This window comes from Podarcis gaigeae (assembly GCF_964106915.1).
Source record: "Podarcis gaigeae genome assembly, chromosome: 14".
Lineage (NCBI taxonomy): Eukaryota > Metazoa > Chordata > Lepidosauria > Squamata > Lacertidae > Podarcis > Podarcis gaigeae.
The window spans coordinates 15,389,301-15,414,529 of NC_139690.1; the positions used below are offsets into that span (position 1 = coordinate 15,389,301).

At 45.6% G+C, this 25,229-nt stretch overlaps 1 protein-coding gene across 2 annotated transcripts in view; it reads left to right on the top strand.

The window, feature by feature from the left end:
- Nucleotides 1–25,229, top strand: part of PDE8A (phosphodiesterase 8A) — a 170,211-nt gene that overhangs the window by 11,064 nt on the left and 133,918 nt on the right. The window contains exons 1-2 of one of the 2 annotated variants that reach the window (XM_083712576.1): nt 18,202–18,973; nt 19,075–20,259. The exons of the other annotated variant lie outside the window; for it this stretch is intronic. Coding sequence (XP_083568702.1) covers nt 20,014–20,259 — 246 coding nt within the window. The 5' untranslated portion in view covers nt 18,202–18,973; nt 19,075–20,013. Of the gene's footprint in view, nt 1–18,201; nt 18,974–19,074; nt 20,260–25,229 lie in introns of those variants that run through there. 2 annotated transcript variants of the gene reach the window in all.

A 25,229-nucleotide genomic window follows, 5' to 3' on the forward strand; every position in this document is an offset into this window, starting at 1 on the left:
GATCAAGCATGGAAAGTTCCAATAAAAGAAAAAGGAATTTGTCTAGGGAAACCGTCAGCGAAGGGAACCAGAAGTGGACACACACACACACACACACACACACAGAGAGAGAGAGAGAGAGAGAGAGAGAGACAGAGAGAGAGATTCCTAAGGTAGATTAAGAGCTTGCCGTAAACCCAGAATCCTTGCAAAAAATTGATGGTGCAAAAATTGCTCTTCTCTTTGGATCTAATAATGGAATCCCAGGTTTTGTTGCCATTCCAGTTTGTCTGGTTGGTGGTGATTCATAATCTAGGCATGGGGAAGCTGTGGCAGTTCAAATGTTGGCCCTCATCCCTGATCATTGGCCATGCTGGCTGCAGCTGATGGGAGATAAAGTCCACCCCCCCCCCATAGCTGTCAATTTACAGATTTTAAAATAATGGACCTGCAGCCAAAATAAGGGACCTGCAGCCTCACCTGTTCCAGGCACTCCAGTCTTCCTGTCCTCCTGCAGTCTGGTCAAACTCAGGCTGCTTCGAGAACACTGTCCAACCAACTTTGTAACCAGAGGTTCAACTGAATAGAATCTGAATCACGTGCACCACAAGGCCTATGCAGCCTCAACTTAAGATGGCTCCCCGGCCTGGCTTTGCACTGCAAAGTTTGCAGCAGCACGTGCAACAACATGGCGCCCAGCATTCAAAAACTCCCTCAGCTTGCATTAACTAGCCACACACAAGGCATGCAAGCTCCACCCCCCAGTCATTCTTAGACTTCTTATTGGGTGAGCAACATAGCCAAGCAACACAGTTGGAGCCTCCATCCTCCTTGGCCGGCAGGGAGGGAGGGAGAGGAGCTGCTTCCTTTGAAATTTAAGGGACATCATTTAAGGGACATCCATCAATAAGGGACAGCAGCAGGACATGGCGCTGGAATAAGGGACTGTCCCTTCAAATAAGGGACACTTGACAGCTATGCCCCCCTCCAGTATCCCACATTTCAGTCAAGAAGCTCAAGGTGGTGTGGATGACTCCCGCCTCCCCATTTTATCCTGACAACAGCCCTGTGAGGTAGGATAGGCAGGGAGACTATGATTGGCCCCAGGTTACCCAGTTACCGTTGTGGCTAAAGTGGGGATTCAAACACAGGCCTCCTTTGTCCAACACTCTAACCACTACACCACACTGCCTGTCAAATTTGATCATCTAGCTCATGGGTAGGCAAACTAAGGCCCAGGGGCCGGATCAGGCCCAATCGCCTTCTAAATCTGACCGCGGGTGGTCCAGAAATCAGAGTGTTTTTACATGAGTAGAATGTATCCTTTTATTTAAAATGCATCTCTGTGTTATTTGTGGGGCCTGCCTGGTGTTTTGACATGAGTAGAATGTGTGCTTCTATTTAAAATGCATCTCTGGGCTATTTGTGGGGCATAGGAATTCGTTCATTCCCCCCCCCCCAAAAAATAGTCCGGCCCCCCACAAGGTCTGAGGGACAGTGGACCTGCCCCCAGCTGAAAAACTTGCTGACACCTGATCTAGCTGTTAGGGAAGAATAATCTACTTTAATGGTCTGGAATTGTGGGCCACTTTTTGGATTGAACATCAAAGCATTTCCACTTTCTGGTTTAAAATTGGCAACTTTTTTTTTAAAGCCTACCCATGCTTGTAGATTATTAGTTACATAACAATTGTTCTTCCAATTTGCTAATGTGTTCCTAAAAACTGAAGCAACAGCAGAAATAGTTGTGCCCCATACTCCCTGTTGCTGTATTTAGAAGTCTCTCTGGCTACATCAGGTTGTTGCAGGATCAGTCCCTGCCCCACAGCATAATGCTATCCTATGGGACCCTACCATGGTCAACCCTCCCTTAGGGCCCATAGTGAAGCTTGCCTGAATGCGACAACCACAATTTCCTCCCTACAATGTCCCAGAAGTTGAATTGAGTTCTGGGTCATCATGGTGGGGAAAACATAGCTGTCAAAAGAATACGGGATGGCTGCCATGCTTTCCTCACCACAGTTTGCATGCATTGATTCACTTTCTTGGAGGCTGCCACAGGTCTGTCATAGGAGCGCGCCCGTCAGTAATCACGCAGTTCAAAGATGGAGTTAACTCTTTAGTAGCAGAAACACCACCTCCACATACTTGGTTGAGTGTCAGGCCTAATAGGCAGAGCAGTTCATTCCTGGTGGTCTTCCTCCATAATAGGTAAAGGTAAAGGGACCCCTGACCATTAGGTCCAGTCATGACTGCCTCTGGGGTTGCGGCGCTCATCTCGCTTTATTGGCCAAGGGAGCCGGCGTACAGCTTCCAGGTCATGTGGCCGGCATGACTAAACCGCTTCTGGCGAACCAGAGCAGCACACGGAAACGCCGTTTACCTTCCCGCCGGAGTGGTACCGATTTATCTACTTGCACTTTGACGTGCTTTTAGTGACTTTTAGTGTTGTGCAACCGATGAACCCAGCATACCTGTTGCGCTGGCAGAAACTTTTTGCACAGACTTACCAACAGGCTGTTTATGCATCCTCTTGTGCAACAAACCACCTCTTTCCATATGAACCTACCCGGACCCTGAGATCATCTTCTGAGGCCTTCCTTCGTGTGCCCCCTCCTTGAGAGGTGCAGCGGGTATGCAGCACAAGAACGGGGCCTTCTCTGCAGCGGCTCCCCATCTGTGGAATGCTCTCCCCAGGGAAGTTTGCCTGGCGCCTTCATTATACAGCTTTAGGCACCAGGCAAAAATGTTCCTTTTTAACCAGGCCTTTGGTTGATCTGTTTGACATCCTATAACCTTTTAAAATGTGGCTGGTGTGTTTTTTTTTGGGGGGGGGAGGTTTCTTGGGTTGTTGTTTTTATTCTGATTATATATGTTGCGATCTTTTCTGTGAACCACCCTGAGACCTCCTGGTATAGGGTGGTATATAAGCTCAACTAATAATAAACAAACAAACAAACAAACAAACAAACAAACAAACAAACAAGTATACCGCTAAGTGAGTTAGCGCTGCATTGGATATAGCCCACTAAGTTCTTATCCTTTAAGATCCAGGAGCTTTTCTCAGGTCAGACCTGAGTTTCTCAATAAGTGAGAAATCTTGGTTTTTTTTAAGGCAGATTTCACAGTGGATGTTAACATGTTTCCCTGCGCTCTTTGGCCTTCTAGATTCAGAGAACTTTTCCAGATCCATGTGGCATCAGATTGTGTTAGTTTTGTGTGTGCTTCATGACTGTGTGTGTGTGTGTGTGTGTGTGTGTGTGTGTAAGTAACCCCTTTGCCCCACCGCAGGAGTCCCTTGAAGTAGGGAACAGAATGAACCGCTTCACCCCTAGCAATTTTCTCTCTGGTAGATTATTAGGCAGCAGAGATCTGTGCTCTGTGGCTTTTGGGGAGGTTATGTTGCAAGCTGAGTGTGTTAGTTGCATAACCCTTTGGATTTAGGAGGCATAACCAAAACTGTCATTTTGCTTTCGCTGACAAAATAAGATTGCCGTTCTACTAAACTTTGTTCCATTACAAGAACAGTGGGCAGATGCATGCTCCAATTGCTCCAATTTAGCAGGGACAGCCCCTGATTTCTGGTATTCCACCCCCTGTAGCTTACTTTTTCAAGAGGTACTCAAAGGTACACACTACCAGCACCTCTTTTTGTTGTTGTTAAAAAGTCTGGCTCTTACTACAAGATGGTGAGTACTGGCAACCCTTTTTTCTAGGGGAAAAAGCACTACTAGTCCCAGGTTTTTTTCCTTTTTTCTTTTGGGGAGATGTCAAATGTTTCTTTAAAAACTGGTGGTTAGTGTCAGTTCCTAGAGATCGCTCTGTGCTGAACTCTGCTTGTTGAGGGCACAAGTCTTCAACGGATGGGTCAGGATCTACTAGTGAGTTGCGGCCTGATCCGTGGTGGGTCACCACAAGAGCAAAGGTGTGGCGATCTGTTGTGGAACAATCCAACTAAAGAAGTTAACAGTGGTTTACCCAGACCTTGTTGCTACTTGCGAAAGGGCCCCCACGACAGTTCAAGCTTCAGTGTCCCCCAAAATATAAGTCTGTCACTGGGTCAGGGAAAGCTGGCAGGAATTCAACAGGTTCAGCTTTTCTGCCCATGAAAAGAAAACCGGCTCAGTGTGTTCTAGGCTTTGCCGGAAAATATTGTAAAATATGCAGCTGCTTTATTTCCTGCCTTCGATAATGACATGTCACTAGACATGCCTGTGTTTGGAGGGTGGTGGGAAAACCTGATTAGATGCCTCAATTTCCACTCCCACCACCCTTGTGGATACAGTTCACACTTTATTCGCCTCTCCTCACACGTATACATCACCCGTGGTGGTAAATCTCAGTAGCCCCTGGCTGAAATTTAAACGTGCTAAGTGAATGCATCACAATAACGGCATAGTTAGAACCCAAGAAGCTTAGCTTTGCTACAGAAGCAGAAGCCGATGCGCATCGCATATACTCTATGACAAGGAGAAGCCGTTCAGAAAGAAAGAACCTCGCAAAAAATAAGTACAGTGGTACCTCAGGTTACATACGCTTTAGGTTACAGACTCTGCTAACCCAGAAATATTACCTCAGGTTAAGAACTTTGCTTCAGGATGAGAACAGAAATTGTGCTCCGGCAGCGCGGCAGCCGCAGGAGTCCCCATTAGCTAAAGTGGTGCTTCAGGTTAAGAATAGATTCAGGTTAAGAACAGACCTCCGGAATGAATTAAGTACTTAACCTGAGGTACCACTGTATAGGAATAGAGGGCACCTTGGCACAATGCAATGAGAGCCTGATTCTCCCTTATGAGGAAGGGCGGTTGTTTCATGGTAGAGCACTTGTTCTGCATGCAGTTTGATTCCTGGTATCTCCAGGCAGGGCTGTAGAAGACCCCTGTCTGTAACCCTGGAGAGCTGCTGCCAGTCAGTGCAAGCACAACTAGGCTAGATGGACCAGCTTTCTATGTCCCTTTGTTTGTACGCTGATTCACAGCTGACTCGAGGATTCCCTAAGAAGGTAATTTGAAGACGCAGCAGCCGGTCCTCAGTAAGGCCAGCAGCGCCCATCCCACAATCCATTCATGTTGCAGTGGTACCTCAGGTTAAGCCAGAGACTTGATCACCCTTAGCCATTACGTTCAAGTTGTGGATGCTGAACTGCATTGCTTATGAGAGAAAAACTTGGATACCCAAGAGGAAATAAACATTGTTTCTAGTGCTGTCTTCAGGAAACACCAGTTTCAATTCCAAGAAGTACAACACACACAGTACAGTGGTACCTCAGGTTAAGAACTTAATTCGTTCCGGAGGTCCGTTCTTAACCTGAAACTGTTCTTAACCTGAGGTACCGTTTTAGCTAATGGGGCCTCCCGCTGCCACCGCACCGCCGCCACACAATTTCTGTTCTCATCCTGAAGCAAAGTTCTTAACCCGAGGTAATATTTCTGGGTTAGCGGAGCCTGTAACCTGAAGCGTCTGTAACCTGAAGTGTCTGTAACCCGAGGTACCACTGTACTAAACATCATCAAGGCTAGGAAGCAAATGCCTTAAAGGGGTTAACTCAACATGCCGCATGTCGCAACATCAGCCTCTCCCACCCTTCCCTTCAAATTAAGCTTTAATTATATGGTTCTCAGAGAAAGTACTTGCCTCCAAAACCCTTCCATCTGTGCGTGGTCTCATTTCAAGGCACTTGCTATGAGGTAGGCTGACCACTTATGCGTCGCCGAAAAAGAAGGTCCGGATTTGCATAAAATTTACATATATATATATATATATATATATATGCAAATTTAGGAATAATTATTTCAATTTAAAGATAAACACAAGACATTTTACCCAGATGCTTACTGGAAGTGCAACAGCAGACATCATTCGGTTTATAACTTAAGGGTTAGTTCTGTTACCCTTAATGTCCGCTAGCCAAGAGTAGCCTGATCTTCACAGAGGCAGGACGCACCCTGATTGGCTGTGCATTTATGAGGGAGTTTTTCCAATGTACATTTGGCTGAATGTCTCCCTGCTATTTACAAAGCCTGAAGCAAGCAAGAAAAAGCCCTTTGTTCCTTTCTCCTCAGACTAGACACTGCTTTTGTTCAGTTTTCCTCAGGCAAGCGTTATCGGGATTTCTTTTCTCTCTGGGCTCATTCCGCATTCTTTAAGCGACTTTGATAACAATGCCAGCTGTTGATGGGCAACTTCAAGGCTCTCCCTTCTCAGAACTCTTTATCTTTAAACTGCATTCTGAACCAAGCAGTCCTTCAGACAGGGGATGCCTTCAGACGGAGGACTATCTCAAAATAAAGCATTGTACTCTGTAAACTGTGGCACGTGGGCACCAGCTATGCAGGTGTCTGACCTTGGCGCTCTAGCAATCAGTAGCCCAGGAAGCTGTGCATTTTTTAAAATGTGACCAGGGTGCAATGAAAGCTTAAATGGGTTTTCTCTGTGGCCTGGAAGGCAAAGTAGTTCTCACGTTCCAGAAGGTGTAGAAGCAGTGATCACATTTTATTGATTTCTATGGGAAGCTATCTTGGTGATCCTTTGGGGAGGCAGGAGAGAAATCAAATCAGTAGCTTCTACTCTAGACTGAGGCTCCATCTGTACTACACATTCAAAGCGGTTCCACACCACTTTAGACAGTCATGCCCTGGGGGCCGCAGTTTGTGTTGAGCAGGGCTGTTTTTCAGCCGGAACTTGCTGGACGTCAATTCTGGCACCTGTCAGTTGGGCGCCATGGCCATTCTAAGAGAATGAAGGAGGTTTTTGCGGTGAGTTCTGGCACGTCTTTTTCTAGAAAAATAGCACTGGCGTTGAGTATTGTTAGGTAAAGGGACCCCTGACCATCAGGTCCAGTCGTGGCCGACTCTAGAGTTGTGGCGCTCATCTCGCTTTACTGGCCAAGGGAGCCGGCATACAGCTTCCGGGTCATGTGGCCAGCATGACTAAGCCGCTTCTGGTGAACCAGAGCAGCACACGGAAACGCCGTTTACCTTGCTGCCGGAGTGGTACCTATTTATCTACTTGCACTTTGACGTGCTTTCGAACTGCTAGCTTGGCAGGAGCAGGGACCGAGCAACAGGAGCTCACCCCGTCGCGGGGATTCGAACCACCGACCTTCTGATTGGCAAGTCCTAGGCTCACAGCGCCACCCGCTTCCCTTGTTAGGAGTATTGTTAGGAGACCTTGTTCCCCTCACAGAGCTACAATTCCCAGAGTGGTTTAACAACCAACCCTCTGTGAGGGGAATATTTCTCCCAGAACCCTTAACATACTACAGTTCCCAGGATTCTTTGTGGGAAGCCACAGCTGTTTAAAGTGGTATGGAATTGCTTTAAATTAATAGTGCACATGGGGCCTGGCTGAGGTCCAGCTAACAAAGTCTGGGAGTTTTCTTTGCCTTTGGATTGACACCACTTTCAGCTTCAAATGTGCACAAAGTTCAGACATAATGTCTCGAGCCCCTGTTCGGTTTACAAGTTTGATTTGCTCTGTATTTACTAATGTTCTGCTCTTTCTGTCCTTTCTCCCTCCTCCTCCTCCCCGTTTTCTTGCATACCTGTACTTTGTCCCCAGCAAAAGCGGGCAGAATTCTTTTGAACTTCTTAACTCTGTAGGAAAAACAACCTCCTTACTGTCCTTGGGGGAAAGGTCTATGCATGATAATACATTTCTGGAGCAGTTTAAAGCACTAGAACTGTTTCCGCCCCTCCTTCAACGCAATGTGGTTTTGTGAGCACATGCGGTGCTCTTGAGGTCTTCCCCTGGTCCCCACCACTCACAGCTCCCTTGGTCATGAGATGGGGCAGGTGACTACCTTTTAATACCTTGAAAAGGAGTTGTTGTTGTTGTCATCAATAATAATATACTGCTCATCTGACTAGGTTGCCCTAGCCTAGGGGTCAGCAAACTTTTTCAGCTATGGGCCAGTCCACCGTCCCTCAGACCATGTGGTAGGCTGGACTATATTTTTTTGAGGGGGGGAATGAACAAATTCCTATGCCCCACAAATAACCCAGAGATGCATTTTCAATAAAAGTACACATTCTACTCATGTAAAAACACCAGGCACGCCCCACAAATAACCCAGAGATGCATTTTACGGTAAATAAAAGGACACATTCTACTCATGTAAAAACACACTATTCCCGGACCATCCGCGGGCCTGATTGAGAAGGTGATTGGGCCGCATCCAGCCCCCGGGCCTTAGGTTGCCTACCCCTGCCCTAGCCACTCTGGGTGGCTTCTAACAAAATATTAAAACCACAGTAAAACATCAGCCATCAAAAACTTCCCTGAAGTTCTAAAAATCAAAACATTGTTTATCTTTTTGACATCTGATGGGAGGGCATTCCACAGGGCGGGTGCCACTACCGAGAAGGACCTCTGCCTGGTTCCCTGTAGTTTTATGTCTCACAGTGAGGGAACCGACAGAAGACCCTTGGAGCTGGATCTCAAATGTCCGAGCTTGATGATGGAGGTGGAGATGCTCCTTCAGGTATACTGAGCCGAGGCTGTTTAGGGCTTTAAAGGTCAGCACCAACACTTTGAATTGTGCTCGGAAACGTACTGGGAGCTGATGTAGTTTTTTGGGGGACTGGTGTTATATGGTCTTGCGGCCGCCCCCAATCACCAGTCTAGCTGCTGCATTCTGGGTGAGTTGTAGTGTCTGAGTCACCTTCAAAGGTAGCCCCACATTGCAGTGGTCCAAGCAGGAGATAATCAGACATCGAGCTGAAGGAGGAAGTTGGAAGCATGCCAGTCTTTCCTACTTCCTGTTCCAGCTCTATGTACTTTTCAAGGCTCAGCTTCGTTCTCCCTTGGGAAATAAAAAATGTGTGCATGTTTTATCTCTCTCTGGGTGTGGCTATTTTGGGGGCAATGGGAGAAAAGTGTCCAGAGGAGAACCCATGGCATTTTCTCAAAAATCCAAATTTGCTTACAGGCCTAAAACGTTTGCCAACCCCCTTCTTAAAATCTTCTGGTGCCCTGCATGCCCTACAATGCCAGTATTTTCATTGCCTTCTATAAAGAAGGTAAATAATTATCCCTTTCCTTTACAACTTTATTGGATAGGGACAACAAAGAAATTAAATTTTGGCAAGCATTTAGGGTACACCGAGGCTGCAATCCTAAACAAACTTACTACGGAGTGAGCGTCATGGAACACAGTAGGATTTACTTCTGAGTAAACACGGAAAGAAATGTGCTGTATATATGATTCTGTATATATGATTAAAGGCAGCAAAGCAGGAGGATTAGTTAGGCGGCTTGAGTTTATAGTAAGTAGATGACAGGAGTAAACAAAGTAGTTTGCATCAACGAAATCAAAAGCTTTATGGCATACTTTAATTATGAGACTCCAGAGTGAATTCATGTGTGTGTGTTTTAAAATATATTTTCAGGATGCGGCTTATATAAACTAATTGCATGGGATACATTCTTCTGAAACTGTGTAGAAATGATTATTTCTGTAGAAGTGAGTCCAGGATTTGGGGACTTCAACCACTGCTTTTTCCTGGGGGTTCTCAAGGCTACACAGTACCAACACCTTTTTTTCTAGAAGAAAAGCACTGCCTTCAACTATCGCTGAGCCCAGCACAACGTTGCTATGTTGTAGGGATGTGTGAATCAGTCTATTTCCAATTCTTGTCATTTTCGTATGTATAAATTTCACTGCATCCTATTTCCAACATCAAGCTGTGGTTTGTTTGTTATTTTTAAAGCAGTGGATTTTGCATTTAAAATTCAATTTTTCCTAAAACATATTTTGATAGTGTTTCAGAGCCAGGAGCTGGCTCAGAACATTCAGGAAGAGCTAAAACTGCTGGATAACTGAATCCTAATCCTCACGTTAGTCCAGGAAGTGAGGGTCAGGTCAATCCATACTGGAAATGCACACAGATGAAATGCTTTAAGTATCGTGACCCTCCACAGGCTATAAAATAAATAATGTGTACATAAATAAAAGGGCTGGTACCCATTGCTGTCTTTCTGGGGGTACTCAAAGGTACCCAGTACCGGCACCTCCCCCAAAGTGTGGCACTTACTGTAACAACTTAATGGTGATTACTGGCACCTTCCTTCCTTCCTTTTTTAAAAAGCACTGCTGGAGCTCTCCATGCTGCAACATTTTGTTGCAGGTCTCATATGATGCAGGTTGGAATATACAGGAATCCAGTCTCTTAAAGTGACTAGGGACCATGTTAAGGAATTGCATTTACTCTTAAAACTTCATGTGCTTTTTGTTTTAAACTGCTTTTAATATTGTATTTTTAAATTGCTGTGATCTGTCCTGGGACCTTGCGCTTTTTATTTATTTGTTTAGCCCCTCCTCTAAGGAGCTCAAGGTGACATATACCTATTTATATATATATTATATATTATATATTATATATTATATATTATATATTATATATTATATATTATATGAATGAATCGCTGCCATAAAAAAATAATCCCAAAGCAAGTTAACAACAAAAACATATATTAAAAACAATTTCAATACAGGCTGGGAGAAAAAGCTCCACTTCAAAGTCTTGTTGAAAAGGGAAATATCTTCAAAAGATAATAGAGCCAACTCCTATTTGATATGTGAAAGGAATTCCAAAGGGTGGTTGTCCCATTTTTTATTTTATTTTTAAATAATCCTCACAACTATCCTTCAAAGTAGACTATATTGGTAGCCTTTTCTGATCCAGGATCCAGCTTGAACCCCAACCTGCAACACAGAATCCACTTAACAGTGCAAAAATAAAAGATATTACGCTGTTGTCTTTTGCCTTTTCTTTCTAAGGTGATGCCTGTTCATTTGGTTAAGAAAGCAGGCTATGGAGGCACATGAGGCAGGAACCTTGTTGAAGCTAAGCAGGTCTGGCTCTGGTCTGGGCCCTGGGAGACTCCCTGGGAACTCTGCCCCCTTGAGTTCCACAGAAGAAATGCAGGATGGAAATCAAATCAATCCTAATTTCAAGTTATTAATTATGTGTGCATGCATTAAAGCGGGCATGGCCAAACTTAGCCCTCCAGTTGTTTTGGGACAACTCCCATCATCCCTAGCTAACAGGACCAGTGGTCAGGGATGATGGGAATTGTAGTCCCCAAACAGCTGGAGGGCCAAGTTTGGCCATGCCCCCATTAAAGAATTCATACCCTGCCTTTATAGTATTAAAAACACCACTTGGGAAGCTCACAGTTTTACTGTTCTGTATACCAACATAATGCAAAGGAGAGGGAGGGTTGGTTCTGTTGGAAAACCAGTGGGACAGTAATTTGCACAAGGCCACCCTGATGAGTTTCCTGTCCGAGGAAGCGTCTCAAACTGTGATCTAAACTGATCCGGTTCCAATGCTTTCAGAAGGAGGCTGGGAATCTGGGACTCTCCAGAGGCTGTTGGACTCCAATGCCCATCATCTTTTTTTTTTTTTTTAAAAAAATTTGTTATTAGATTTTCCACAATGATAACACAAACCACAAAGCAAAATGATACACAAAAACAGAAGAAAAAAGGGAACAATAAACAGATAAACAATAACAACAAACTTAATTCTTCACAAATCCAACCTTTTAAATATCTTGGTTGACTTCCTCAAATCCCTCCCTTCTGAGTTTTCTTGTAACTAAAAGTAACAGCTTTCCAATATCATTCTTAAACTAAAACAATTTCCAATTATAGTCCATCTTATTCACTTTCCTTAACATTCTAAATCCCATTTATTTAATTATAACTTAGTTTAATCCTAGGCCTATTTGTTTCTTTCAAGTAATTTCTATTTTTTTATATTACAATGTTTATTCAAATAGTCCTTAAATTTCCTCCAGTCCTCTTGAAACTCCTTTCTGGTCGCGGATTCTTCCAGTCAGGTCAACTAGCTCCGAAAAGTCCATCATCTCCAACGTCCGTCATCCTTGGCCATCAGCCATGCTTTGTTGGGGCTGATGCCCAGCAGTAGCCCAGCAGCAAGTAGAGGACCACACGTTCTTCACTGGTTTCTCTATCCTGATTGGCGCAGCTCTTCTCCTTTGCCCTGGATAATACCCCTTCTTTCTGCATTGTTTGTTCCACCTTCCTTTTCCTTAAATGCAGCCTATTACAGCTTTGGATTTCGATGGGTTGTCCTGCACGCCCCAAAGACCACTTCGTCAGCGTTTGTGTACACTATAATTATGCAGGCTTTCCCAGGGAACATAACCACAAGTACCTATCGCTATCACTAATCAAAACATTCAGGTAGGTGGCAATTATCCCTAGGAAAAGAACAGTAAACCCAGCAAGGTTAAATTTAGAGGACGTTTCTAACCACTTCAGAAGATGCCGGATGAAATTGGCAACTTTCCTGTCGACTGCTGGGCACTTGCTGAGCTGTCGGAACAGTGTGTGTTGCCTGCTCTGCGGTGAGCTCTCCATGCTGACCTGTTGGCCTCAGGTGTGGAGGGTAGGGACAGAGGACCAACTGCACTTTGTGAAATGCACTTTGTGTTTTAACTCACCAAGTCCGCAGTTCCCGAAGCACGTGAGCTAGCGCAACGGTTATCCCTTGAAATTTGCACTTCTCTGAATTTTGTAATGCAGTTCTCAAGCGAAATGTGTATGCTAGGGAAAAATGTGCATGGGTATATTACAGAAACGAACATGGAAAAATACATTCTATCAGGGTAGTTTGTGTGTGTGTGCAAAAATGTGTATATTAAGCAAAATTGCAGAGAACTGCTCCGTAGAGTGTAGGAATCAGGCCTTCAGTGTGCCAGCACCTATCTTCTGGAATACCATCAGAAAAGTGATTCTTTTAAAAACAAAACAAAGTGATTCCTTTTAACAACAAAACAAAACTGAAGTCTTTAAACTAGAGATCGTTATTCCAAACTGTCTATGTATTGGATTCATTTCTATGGTTTTTATATATGTTTGATGTGCAGATTTCTCCCAGTCTACACATTTTTGTGTGCCATTTCACCTAATATACACATTTGCAAAGTATATCTCCCCTAAAATTTACGGTATATTCTCCTTAACATGTATTACACTCTATATACTCCTTATTAAGTGCATTATCACCTTTGCATTTGCACATCACATGACTTGGATGGAGGACTGCACTGCAAAATCTGGAGATGCGTGGATTTCTAAAGAAGAGTGTATTTTGGTTCACGTAGCGTTTCAGAAAGCATAAATTAGATAGATTCATATTCAGACTGAATCATATTTCTTCCCCATCCCCAAAGGAGTCTTCTTTGTGCTTTGTGTTAGCTGCCACTACTTATGTATTTATTTTCTTGTTTTCGTTTTTAATCACATGACGGGTTTTCTTTTGGCCTGTGGCTAAGAGAAAAGGACCCAGCCCTTTTAATACAATCTTGCTTCACATCTGCCTCTTTCAAAGAGGAGTCATGAGTGCCGAAGGGAGGAGAGCTTCTAAATGGAGTGTGATGACACATAGCTCCACTTCTCCTTTACATCTGTAGGTGTGGCATCGGATGTGCTGGACCGTTTTCTTGCCTCGGTAATGGACTGGATGAGAGCCAACAAACTGAAGCTCAATCCAGATTAAGGCAGAGGCGCTGTTAGTAGGGGGTTCCCTAGACCAGATGGGTGGGAGGTGACCTGATCTTCATTGGTTTACACTCCCTCTGAAGGAGCAAGTCCATAGCTTGGGGTTATTTTGGGATCCTTTGTTGCCCCTTCCTTGAGGATCAGGTGACCTCAGTTGCATGGAGTGCCTTCCATCAGCTTTGGTTGGTGGCCCCTTTCTGGACAGGGATAGCCTAACTTCTGTCACTGTGGTAACCTCCAGGTTAAAGGTAAAGGTAAAGGGACCCCTGACCGTTAGGTCCAGTCATGACCCACTCTGGGATTGCAGCGCTCATCTCGCTTTATTGGCTGAGGGAGCCGGCATACAACTTCCGGGTCATGTGGCCAGCATGACTAAGCCGCTTCAGGCAAACCAGAGCAGCGAATGGAAACGCTGTTTACCTTCCCTCTGGAGTGGTACCTATTTATCTACTTGCACTTTGACGTGTTTTTGAACTGCTAGGTTGGCAGGAGCAGGGACCGAGCAATGGGACCTCACCCCGTCGTGGGGATTCGAACCACCGACCTTCTGATCGGCAAGTCCTATGCTCTGTGGTTTAACCTTAACCTCCAGGTTAGATTACTGCAATGTGACGTACGTGTGGCTGCCACTGAAGACCATTTGGAAACTTCAGCTGGTGCAGAATTTAGTGGCCAGGTTGCTCACCGGGGCAAAATGGTTTGAGCATATAACTCCAATCCTGGCTGACTGCACTGGCTGCCAATTAGCTTTTAATACAAAGTGCTGCTTTTGACATAATAAAGCCCTAAACAGCTCAGGACTGCAAAACCTCACAGACCGCATCTCCCTATATCAGTGGTGGCCAAACATGGCCCTCCAGCTGTTTTGGGACTATAATAGTAATAATAATAATAATAATAATAATAATAATAATAATAATAATAATAATATAATAGCTAACAGGACCAGTGGTCGGGGATGATGGGAATTGTAGTCCCAAAACAGCTGGAGGGCCTTGTTTGGCCACCACTGCCCTATATGAACCAACCTGGAACCTGTGATCATCATCTGAGGTCCTTCTTTGTGTGCCTCCTCCACTAGAGGCCTGGAAGGTGACAACTTTTCTGGGCCTTTTCTGTGGTGGCTCCCTTCTTGAGGAACACTCTCCCCAAAGAAGCTCTTCTGGTGCCTTCATTACATAGCTTTATAGACAGCCAGGCAAAAACATCTCTCTTCTCCCAGGTCTCTGGGCAATTAAACAATATGCAGCCTTTTAAACCGGGAGAGGTGGTATTTTATTTATTATGGTATGCGTTTTTGTGTTTTTATATTGTAAACCACCCTGTGATCTTTGGATGAAGGGTGGTATAGATAATGATAATAATAATATAATCTGGAATAATTGAATGAAGGAATTGAGCCTACAAAATCAAGGGACCAAGAGGTGGATGGTGGTTGCCAACGTGCCAGAAACGCAAACAAACAACACCCAGCCTGGTTTGCTCCCATGGGCCTAGCCAGGATTTTTGTCAGGCCTTTTGTTAGGGGGGACAGAACCTCAGTCAGCTATGTATTTTTACTGATTTTATTGATTTTCCCCTCCCTGGCTATGCCCATATCTGCTCAAGTGCCTTTTAAGGAGCAACTTGAACTGCAGAGATCAGCAAGTAAAGCAGAACGTAAGAGGTCTGCTGGCGCAGCGTAAAGGCAGTGTGTTCTCCTAGTGGCAAATCAGATGTCTATGGGAAGCCCATAAACAGGACCCTGAGTGTAGCAGCACTCTTCCCTCTTGCGATTCCCAGGAATTGGTTTTCAGAGGTATAGTGCCACTGACAGTGGAGGCACAACACAGCCACTGTGGCTAGCAGCCACTGAGAAGTCTTATCCAACATGAATTTGTCGAATCCTCTCCCAAACCAAACCAAGTTGGTAGTCATCACTGCCACCAACCAAGTAGGGAACCTCCAGACAATTTTGGTTCCCATCATCCCTGACCACTGGACAGGTTGGCTGAGATTGATGGGACCTGGAGTCCAACAACATTTGGAGGGTGTCAGGTTCCCCATCCCCAAGGAAAGCTTTTTACACTTGGCAATCTCTGCCAATTAAGCTGTTTTAAAAGACCAGGGGGCTCATGTATGTGCATGTAGATATATATGAAAATCTGGCAATACTATTCCACACCCCTGAAAATTATATTTAAAAAAATATTATTGCTGCAGACTGCAAAACAGCAACATCCCATAAGTCGCAGCGAATTTAACCTGGTTTGCTCCCAAGTATTCAGAGTATTGAAACCAGTAGTGCAGCGAGACAATTCTAAACTCTGGATTTCTTTGGGGGGGGGGGCATCTTTTGATCAGAGGTGGGGAACCTTGGGTCTGGGGGCCAAAGGCCACTTCTCTGTCTTTTGAAACTCTTCCTAGGCCACAGCCCTTCCTTGCTTTGTAGTGGGGGTGTTTTTTGCCTGGCTGGAATTTGTCCTTGAACTCCAATCATGCCTCTTGTTTCCAGGGTTGGAGGGTCCAGAGAGTTGTGGAAATGTGTGTCAAAACCAGCCTATTATAAGAAGCCAAAATTGACACCCACTGCCCCCTCCTCATTGGCATACAACCCTCAGAAGGTTCCCCTCAAGGGAATGTGGCCCCAGACAGACATACATTTCTCCAACTCCTGCTGCAATAACTGCTAAGATGTAAGAACATTTCTGCTTCCGCAGGCCTATGACCGGCTATGTTTTCCTGCATTTCATGGTGGTTACGTGTTTCAGATGGGTTTTTATTGTTCATGCTATTTTTATTACAGACGTACTCGCTGCCTGGGGCTCATTTGGGAGGAAGAGCAGGGTAGTGATGCGACAAAAGTTTCTTTTATTTTTTTATTACCCACCCTTCACTCTAAGCTCCAGGGCAGGTTACAACACCCAAGCACAATACTAGAAACTGTTTAAAACAATGATACAACCTTAGACTCATAGAATTGTAGCATTGGAAGGGAGCCTGAGGATCATCTGGTCCAACCCCCTGCAATGCAGTTTTCCCATACAGGATCGAACCTGCATCCTTGGGGTTATCAGCACCACACTCTAACCAACTGAGCTATCCAAGCTCAGTCTTCTTTATTTCTATCCCTTCCTTCTTTTTCTCTTTCTCCTCTCTCTCTTTAACTTTTGTTTTCCTTTGGTGTCCTCTGCTCTGGGCCATTTTGAGTGTCCACAGAGGAAAGCGATGGTTGATGAAGGACCCTGAGTGAGAGGCAGGGAAGGGAAAAGACATCTGCAGACTGAGAGAAGAAAGGAAAGTTGCCAGGTGAGAGTTGGGAGGGTCCACCACTTTGTGTGTCAGGCAAAGGCAGACCCTCCAAGTGTCCCTATTTTCCAGGCGCAGTCCCGGATTTGCAAAAGCTGTCCCGGTTCCTGATTTGATCCTGGAATGTCCCACATTTCCTGAGGACCATAGCTGCCAACCTTCCCTTTTTTTTTTGCGGGAAATTCCCTTATTCCAGCGCCATTTCCCACTCCTATCCCGGATTGTTAGATATCCCATAGACTATCCCCGGGACAGGTGAGGCTGCTGATCCCTTATTTTCAAATCTGAAAGTTGACAGCTATGCTGAGGACGTCCCTATTTTCACTGGCGAAATGTTGGAGGGGATGGAGTTATGTGACCCCAGAGTGAAGGAGTATACAACCTTTCGAAGCCATCTGAAGGCAGAACTGTACAGTGGTACCTCGGGTTACATACGCTTCAGTATAGACTCCGCTAACTCAGAAATAATACCTTGGGTTAAGAACTTTGCTTCAGGATGAGAACAGAAATTGCACGGCGGCAGCAGGAGGCCCCCATTAGCTAAAGTGGTGCTTCAGGTTAAGAACAGTTTCAGGTTAAGAAAGGACCTCCAGAACGAATTAAGTTCTTAACTCAAGGTACCACTGTATAGGGAAGTAGTTTATGCTTATGTTATTTAAAAAAATATTTATATATATATTAAAAGGTGCCCAGAGGGCTGGGGAAGCCCAGTCAGATGGGTGGGGTATAAATGAACCCAAAATTATAGAATAGGACGGCCCTATTTTCATGGGAGAAATGTTGGAGGGTATGGAAGGGTTAAGAGCTCACCCTGGCCAACCAGTCACCTCTCCTGGGAAGCGACGCATTTGATCCGCACTGATTTCAGGCGCGGATTTCAACAGCCAGGGCCTGCTGCTCCCTCCTCTGAGCGGGGTCGGGATGGGGACCCCCGGGCGTTTACCCCAGCAACCCTGCCCCGGGGGCAACCGATCCCCGCCCTCCTACAGGCCGTGCGTAAAAACCTCTCCAGCAGGGCCAGCTCCGCCTCCGTTTCCTGCGCTCTGCTTTGCGCGCGAGAGGGCCGGTCACCCGGCCAGCCAGCCCACCCACCCCCAGGCCGGGCAGGCGGGCAGGCAGGCTGCCGATCCGAAGCAGCAACGGCGGAGGCGCGGGCAGGAGCGAATGCAGAAGGAGGAGCCGCGCAAGGAGCCGGTTTGAAGTTCGCTCCTTCGCCGCCAGCCGGGCGCGCCGCGCCACATTGGCCCTCTCCGTTCATTTGCATTGACGCCAGTAAAGGCTGGAGGTCAGCGCTGGCGGGGGCTTTTATTGGCTGCGACGCGGCGGAGCCTGCCGGGGCTGTCAAACTCCCGGGCAGATCTTCTTCTTTCCCCCCCCTTCCTTTCCCCCCCTTCTTTCCTCCCTCCTTTTCTTCTTCTTCTTTTTTCCCCTGGAGGTGTTGGGTTCTTACGGGAGGGAGGGTGCTGGAAAGGGGGAGATCGTGCAAGCCGGGAAGCCTCGCTCGCTACTGGGGAGGAGAAGGCGAGGCGAGTGCGCGGCTGGGCTGCGGAATCGGCGGCAGCTGCAAAGATTTCGCCGGGAGCGCCGCCGAGAGAAGCAGCAGAAGAGGAAAAAAGAAGAGGCGAGCCGCCCCTACGCGCCTGGGATTTTAAAATATATATATATTAGAAAAATAATCCCCTCCGCTCCCCCCCTTTCTCGCCATTTTAATTCATTCCACGCAGATCGGAACTCCCCGCTCTTCCTTTTCTGCTTTCATTTTTCACTCCTTTTTTTTTAAGGGGGGGAGCGCGCGCTCCGTTTTGGCGCAGAATAAAAGCCACATTTCAAAAAACACACACAACCAAAATGGAAACGGAGGAGGAGACGTCGGCTACCGGCTGGAGAATCTCGGCTTTTTTTTCTTCCTTGTGAAAAACTTAACCTTCTCTGTGTTTGTTACAATTCCTGCTGCTCTTCTGGGGGAAGGGAAGAGAAGAGGAAGACGGAGAAATCCTCGCTCCTCTCCTGGGCTTAACCCTGCCCCTGCTCCACCCCCCCCCCGCGCGCGCCTTCTCCCAAGGGTGCAGTTATTAAGATGCTCTCCATTTCTACGGGTCTTCTTTTGCATCGGCGCTCGTGCCTCGGGTTGATGCGCTCCGCTTGCAAGCTTCCCTCTCGCCTCTTTTTGGGGTGTGTGTGTTTGGGATAAAGGGGGGATCTCGGTGCCCCTTGAATGGAAGGCCGTCGCTGGCTTGAAAGAAGCGCCTTCTTTTTTAACCCTAACCTTCCAGGAAGAAGAGTTAGTCCGGAAGAGAAGCCCTTTTCGAAGAAAAGAGAGGAAGTAACGTGTGAATGTCCGTAACGCGTTTCCAGGTTTTCAAGCGCAGCTGTTGCGAAAGAGGTGGTGGAGGAAGAGGAGGGGGAAGCGTTTGGCTAGGAATATGAATATGATGGGCGCTTCATGAGGTTCTCACGATCACACCAGAGGGGGCTTTATTCGCCCCCACCCCCAGTCCAGGAAGCCCCACTTGGGAACTGATTTATTTTAATCTTTTGGGTGGAAGGCAATATCCGACCCACTTGTGGGGGGCCTGGAGGCGGGGGTGGGGCTTGGGGTGTGAAAGGGTAGGGCTGGGGGGGGAGAGCCCCCACCTACTTCGATGTAATTTGCAATACACTAGGAATACAAACGGGGGAAATACTTTTGTGGGGGGGAGGTGCTAAGGAGGGGGCCGAGAATTAGTACATTCTGGCATGGATCTGGCTTCTAATTAAACAGGAAGACTGAGGAGGGGGGCTGGGGATTTCCCCCAATTTTATTCCTCTCTGCCCCCCCCTCTTTCAACTGACTTTTTTGTGGTGGTGGTGGGTTTGCCAGTTAAACGCAGCTCCCTCCAGTCCTTCTTTTTAACCCACTTTCTGAGGTTGAGATCATCAAGACAATCAGTTTTGTAGGGTCAAAAGGAAGAAGGGGGGGGACAAAGCCCCTCCGCGCGCCCCCCACCCACCCCAATTTCTCATCCGCCACCAGCCATGCGCCTTTGGGTTTGGGGTTTCTGCCTAAGGAACAGCTGACGATGTGGAGTGAAGCCGTGGATCAGGAACCAGATACGAACTATTAAGAGAAAGGAGTCACCAAGGAGCCTGTTTTCCCAAGAGGAAAGGGGGGGAAAGAAAAGAAAAAAAGGAGACGAGGTAATCTTGAGCACTAGCGGCTTGAAACGGCCACCATGGGCTGCGCTCCCAGTATCCACATCTCAGACAGCAGGGTGGTTTATCACAGTAGCAAAGAGACGGAGGACTCGAACTCGTCGCAGCAGCAGCAGCAGCAACAGCAGCAGCAAGGCAACCCTGTCTCTGGATTATTCATTAAATCTTCCAACACCTCCGCGTACAAGTTGAGGACTAATCCTTCGAAGAAAGGCAAGCAGGACAATATGGAGGGGGAGTCTCGCACCAGCAGATCCAGTGTTAAGGTAATGGGAAAAGTCGAGTCGTTTGGTTGAAGGGGGGCGCCTGTACGTTTCTCTTATTGACAGATATATCGAACAGGATATTGGCCCCTGTCTGTTGAGTTGGTTTTAGGTTGGTTGGGGACCTGTTTATCAGAAAATGGCAACTTCAGTGGAGTTATTTATCCCCCCCCCCATTCATCCTTTTGCAAACAGAATTAAGTTTTAAGGGTTACACTCTATGTCCTGTAGCAAGAGGCGCAGAAATTCTATATATATATATCTATGCCAATTTCATATTGTTTGAACTTTCTTGGGCCTGCATGTGTCTAGTAGTGTAAGAATGTCACAGTAGCAAAGCTATTATTATTTTACCCCTGCCCGCCCCCTGGCCCCTTTTAAGTTACCAAGTTTTTGTGGATTTAAGCAAAAGTTTGTTTTAACCCCCCCTCCCCGACCTGAAACATAATGGATTAGAACTGTTGATTTAAGGCACTGATTTTTTCACACGCAAACGAACACAGAGGACGCTGGCCTTCTGAACTTTTGCAAGGATTTGTGAGCGTTTGTGTGCAGACCAGGAACAAAATTCACCAAGGTTAACGATAAAGGTGGTCAGAAGGGGAAACATGTAAAAACCCGGTTGGATTTTTGCAATAAATGTGTGGTTGCCTATTGTAAGAGGTTCCAGGTGAATTCACTATGTAGAATTTACAAGCAAGTTTGTTTAGGATTAGGGTAATCAAAACCACAAAGGTCATCCCACAAGAACCGAAAGACAAAAAGGCACTAGGAATATTGACTCGGCCAAGAAAATAAATATTTTTAAGGATCAAAATAGATGTACTAATGCCTGCCCTGTTCAAGGTTTACAGCCCAGTTAAACTGCTATGCTCAAAATAATAAAATGAATTATACAATAGCTTGAAAATATTGATTTCAGTGAATACTTGATTTCAGTGAAACCTCATTATTCACTTTTTAAAAGCTTATTTAATACATATCTCACCTTTTCGCCAAAATGCTCAGGGTGGCGTATACAGTTCTGTCCCATTTTTATACCTGCAACAGCCCTGACAGGTAGATCAGGTAAAGAAACTGGCCTAAACTCAGGCCTAGGGGAAACGGTGATCTAAACTAAGCAGATACTTGAACTTGGTTGTATTTGGTCTAAACTGAGCAGCCTGGGTGCTGCATTGAACTGGATTTAACGTGTGAACGAAGATGCAAACTGTCTTAATTTCAACTGCTTCAAGCTGTTTGCTGAAATCTAGGTGGTTTGTTTACCAGGCAATCCTGTAGGGACCATTTGCTGTCAACATCCCCTTGTGTGTTTTCATACTTTAGGGTATTCTGTTGCAATGATCAGTTGCAATAAAACAAACAAGAGCTAGAGATGTCCATGGAATTACGTACTGATTTTAATTCTAGGTGTGCTTACTAGGAAGGGAGGAAGAAGGTGGTAAGATTAGATTATGAAACCTAAATGCAGTGCATTTTTTCTTAATTTTTTTTTTTAAGGGGTACTCTCATTTTCATACTCATATTGAAATACTGCCCATCAATGAGGCCAAACTTATATTGAAATACTGCCCATCAATGAGGCCAAACTTACATTCACAAAATGTTTAGGGGCATGCGTACCCCTGCGTACCCCCAGGAAAAAAAAACATTGTCAATGCCTGTTACTTTTCCCATGTAGGAAGAGCCAGGTGGCTGGTTTTATGTTGAGCGAAGTGTGTGTGTGTGTGTGTGTGTGTGTGTGTGGAATGGCTAAAATCCTCACGCCCAGCTCCTCTCCTGTAGTGTTTAGAATTTCCGAGGCACCAGGTGCATTTTGCTACTGGTGTGGGTCTAATTGCGACTACATGGAGATATCTGGATACTTGGTTGGTGGTCACTAGGGGTGCCAACTTGAATAAAACTGGTGTGTGTGTTTCTTAGGTAAGCCCCGCCATGCATAATCGATCACAAGACACTATTTAAATGGCAATGCTTATCAACTTGGGGGGCAGCTCCCTCAAATATTTTATTGGGGGGGGGGGACTAAAGGACCTAGGCCCCTAGGAGTTGGCTCCTATGGCAACCACAATTTTAAAACCTCTGCCTTTCGATTTCCACTGTGTGGTTTTCTCCCTCAAGTGAACTGTTGGCCACAGTCAAGCAATGTTGTTGAGATTTGATAGAATTGAGCCTTGGAAGGGACATCTTGTCATCTAGTCCAATCCCCCGGCGAGTAGACATTCCGTTGTGGCTCTCGCAACCTAGGTTTAAGGTGCTCTTTGGCACCTAGCTTATATATCTTGAGTTTCTAAGACTGCTGTACGTAATCAAAACTGAAGCCCCACCCCTCCACCGCCAAAACCAGCTTTAAAGTAAAGGTAAAGGGACCCCTGACCGTTAGGTCTAGTCGTGGCCGACTCTGGGGTTGCGGTGCTCATCTCGCTTTACTGGCCGAGGGAGCTGGAGTACAGCTTCCAGGTCACGTGGCCAGCATGACTAAGCCACTTCTGGCGAACCAGAGCAGCACACGAAACACCGTTTACCTTCCCACCAGAATGGTACCTATTTATCTACTTGCACTTTGACGTGCTTTTGAACTGCTAAGTTGGCAACGGGAGCTCAGCCCGTTGCGGGGATTCGAACTGCCGACCTTCTGATCAGCAAGGCTTAGGCTCTGTGGTTTAACCCACAGCGCCATCCGCGTTCCTAGCGTTAAAGTATGTAAAGCAAAAAACATTAGGTGATCCATTCTCAGGGATCACGCTTCCATGGAATTAAGTTCTGATTAAATCAGTGTGGATTTGTTGTGACTTTTAAGCAAGGCTCTGATCCGCTGCATCTGAGTAAACCCCATCAAACACAGTTGTACTTGCTTCTGAGTAAATGTGTAGGGCAGGAGCGGCAATCCTCTATGCCAATGAGGTTGATCAGAACTTAAGCCTATGATTCATGTGTTACAAACTCTGATCTTGGCATGTGAAAGGGTCAATATTTTTTTCTTATTCATTTGTTTATTTATTGAGGGGATAAAATAGTTCCCAGGCTTCTTGCGAGATCGCTAAGGATTTGTGTGGCATCTCTTAATATTTTTGCTTTTCATGGATGGTCATTGAATGATCACGAGAAGCTCTTAACAGAGAAGTAATATAGCTGTGTGTAGGTGACTTTTGAAATGTATTTTTGTCTCACTTTTACTCGCTTTTCCTATAAGCCTCCAAATATATGAAGAAAGAAGAAAAGATAGCAAATATTGATATATGACAGACATACAGTTGAGTGAGCGATGGGTGGGGTGGACCTATATATTATAAACGTTGCATAAAACATCTTTATCTCTTGTACTATTTCCAAGTCGAATGGTGAAATTGCAACCACTGTGGTAAATGAAATCAAATTAGGTATACGACCCCAAAACTTTGAAATGTGTGTTTAATTCCCACCCACCACCTCTCTTATTCAGTATAGGATTGAGGATTTAACCGTTTTAAAGATTACAATGATCACTAGGGCAGATGTGCACCACACATTCAAAGCATATCAGCCACAGCAAATGGCTTTCCTCTAAAGCAGTGTTTCCCAACCTTGGGTCTCCAGCTGTTTTTGGACTACAACTCCCATCATACTTAGTGAACAATACCAGTGGTCAGGGATGATGGGAAGTGTAGTCCAAAAACAGCTAGAGACCAAAGGTTGGGAAACACTGCTCTAAAGTATCATGGGAAATGTAGTTTGCTATCTCACTGGGAATTGTAGTTCACTGAAACTATAGTCTCCATGATTCTTTGGGTAGGTGTGGGGCGGTCATGTGCACTTAATGCGCTTTAAATGTGTGGTGTGAATTTGCAGAGACTGTAATCTTGCAGTAAAATTTAGAAGGGGCTCTCTGGTTGATTTCAGTCTGAATTCAAGATACTACTTCTTGATGGATTTAAGGCAGACATAGGGAACCTGGTCAGGGATGATGGGGGATGTAGTTCACCAGAGGTTGCAGGTTCGATCCCCGAATGTGACAATTTACATACTTCTGTATTGCAGGCGGTTGGACCAGATGATCCACTCTACAATTTTACGATTCTATGACTACCGTATTTATGCGAATCTGATGCTCCATCAAATCTAATGCATGCCTCAGTTTTCAAAACCTTGAAACCAAGAAAGTATTTGCCATGCCAGCGGTGTTTTTCAAGTTTGCAACCGAATTTGATGCGCCATCATATCTAATGCGCATATCTAATGTGATTTGGCCAAAAAAGGTGCGCATTGCATTCGAGTAAATATGGTATGTCTATATCTATATATGCTGCCTGATGAATTGGGAGCACCTTTTAAATAAGATGGGACGCGGGTGGCGCTGTGGGTTAAACCACAGAGCCTAGGACTAGCTGATCAGAAGGTCGGCAGTTTGTCAAAGTGCAAGTAGATAAATAGGTACCGCTCCGGCGGGAAGGTAAATGGCGTTTCTGTTTGCTGCTCTGGTTCTCCAGAAGCGGCTTAGTCATGCTGGCCACATGACCCAGAAGCTATACGCCGGCTCCCTTGGCCAATAAAGCGAGATGAGCGCTGCAACCCCAGATTCGGTCACAACTGGACCTAATGGTCAGGGGTCCCTTTACCTCTACCTTTAAATAAGATTGGTTAATTGATTAAACCTTGAATCTCCAGAAATGATGCCTCATGTTGGTTCTTTGACGAGAACAAGCAAGGCTAACATACTCTACTCCTTTCCTCTCCTCTCTTTAAACAGAATGGGTTTTACTCATGAGCTAAGTAGGAGGAGAGTTTGGGCTTTATTTATTTATGAATGGTGCATAAAATGAGTTTGCTCTTTATTCTGTACTGCATTCACGTTGTGCTCCTTTTCGCTGCAGTTGACATATAATGTACATGACGGTGTCTAACTTGACTGCATGCATCAGTGAAAGGAGCTGCAGCCTCATCTCCCGCTGTTTGCCATGTCATCGACAGCTGGAAAGTAAAAAAGAACAAAGGGT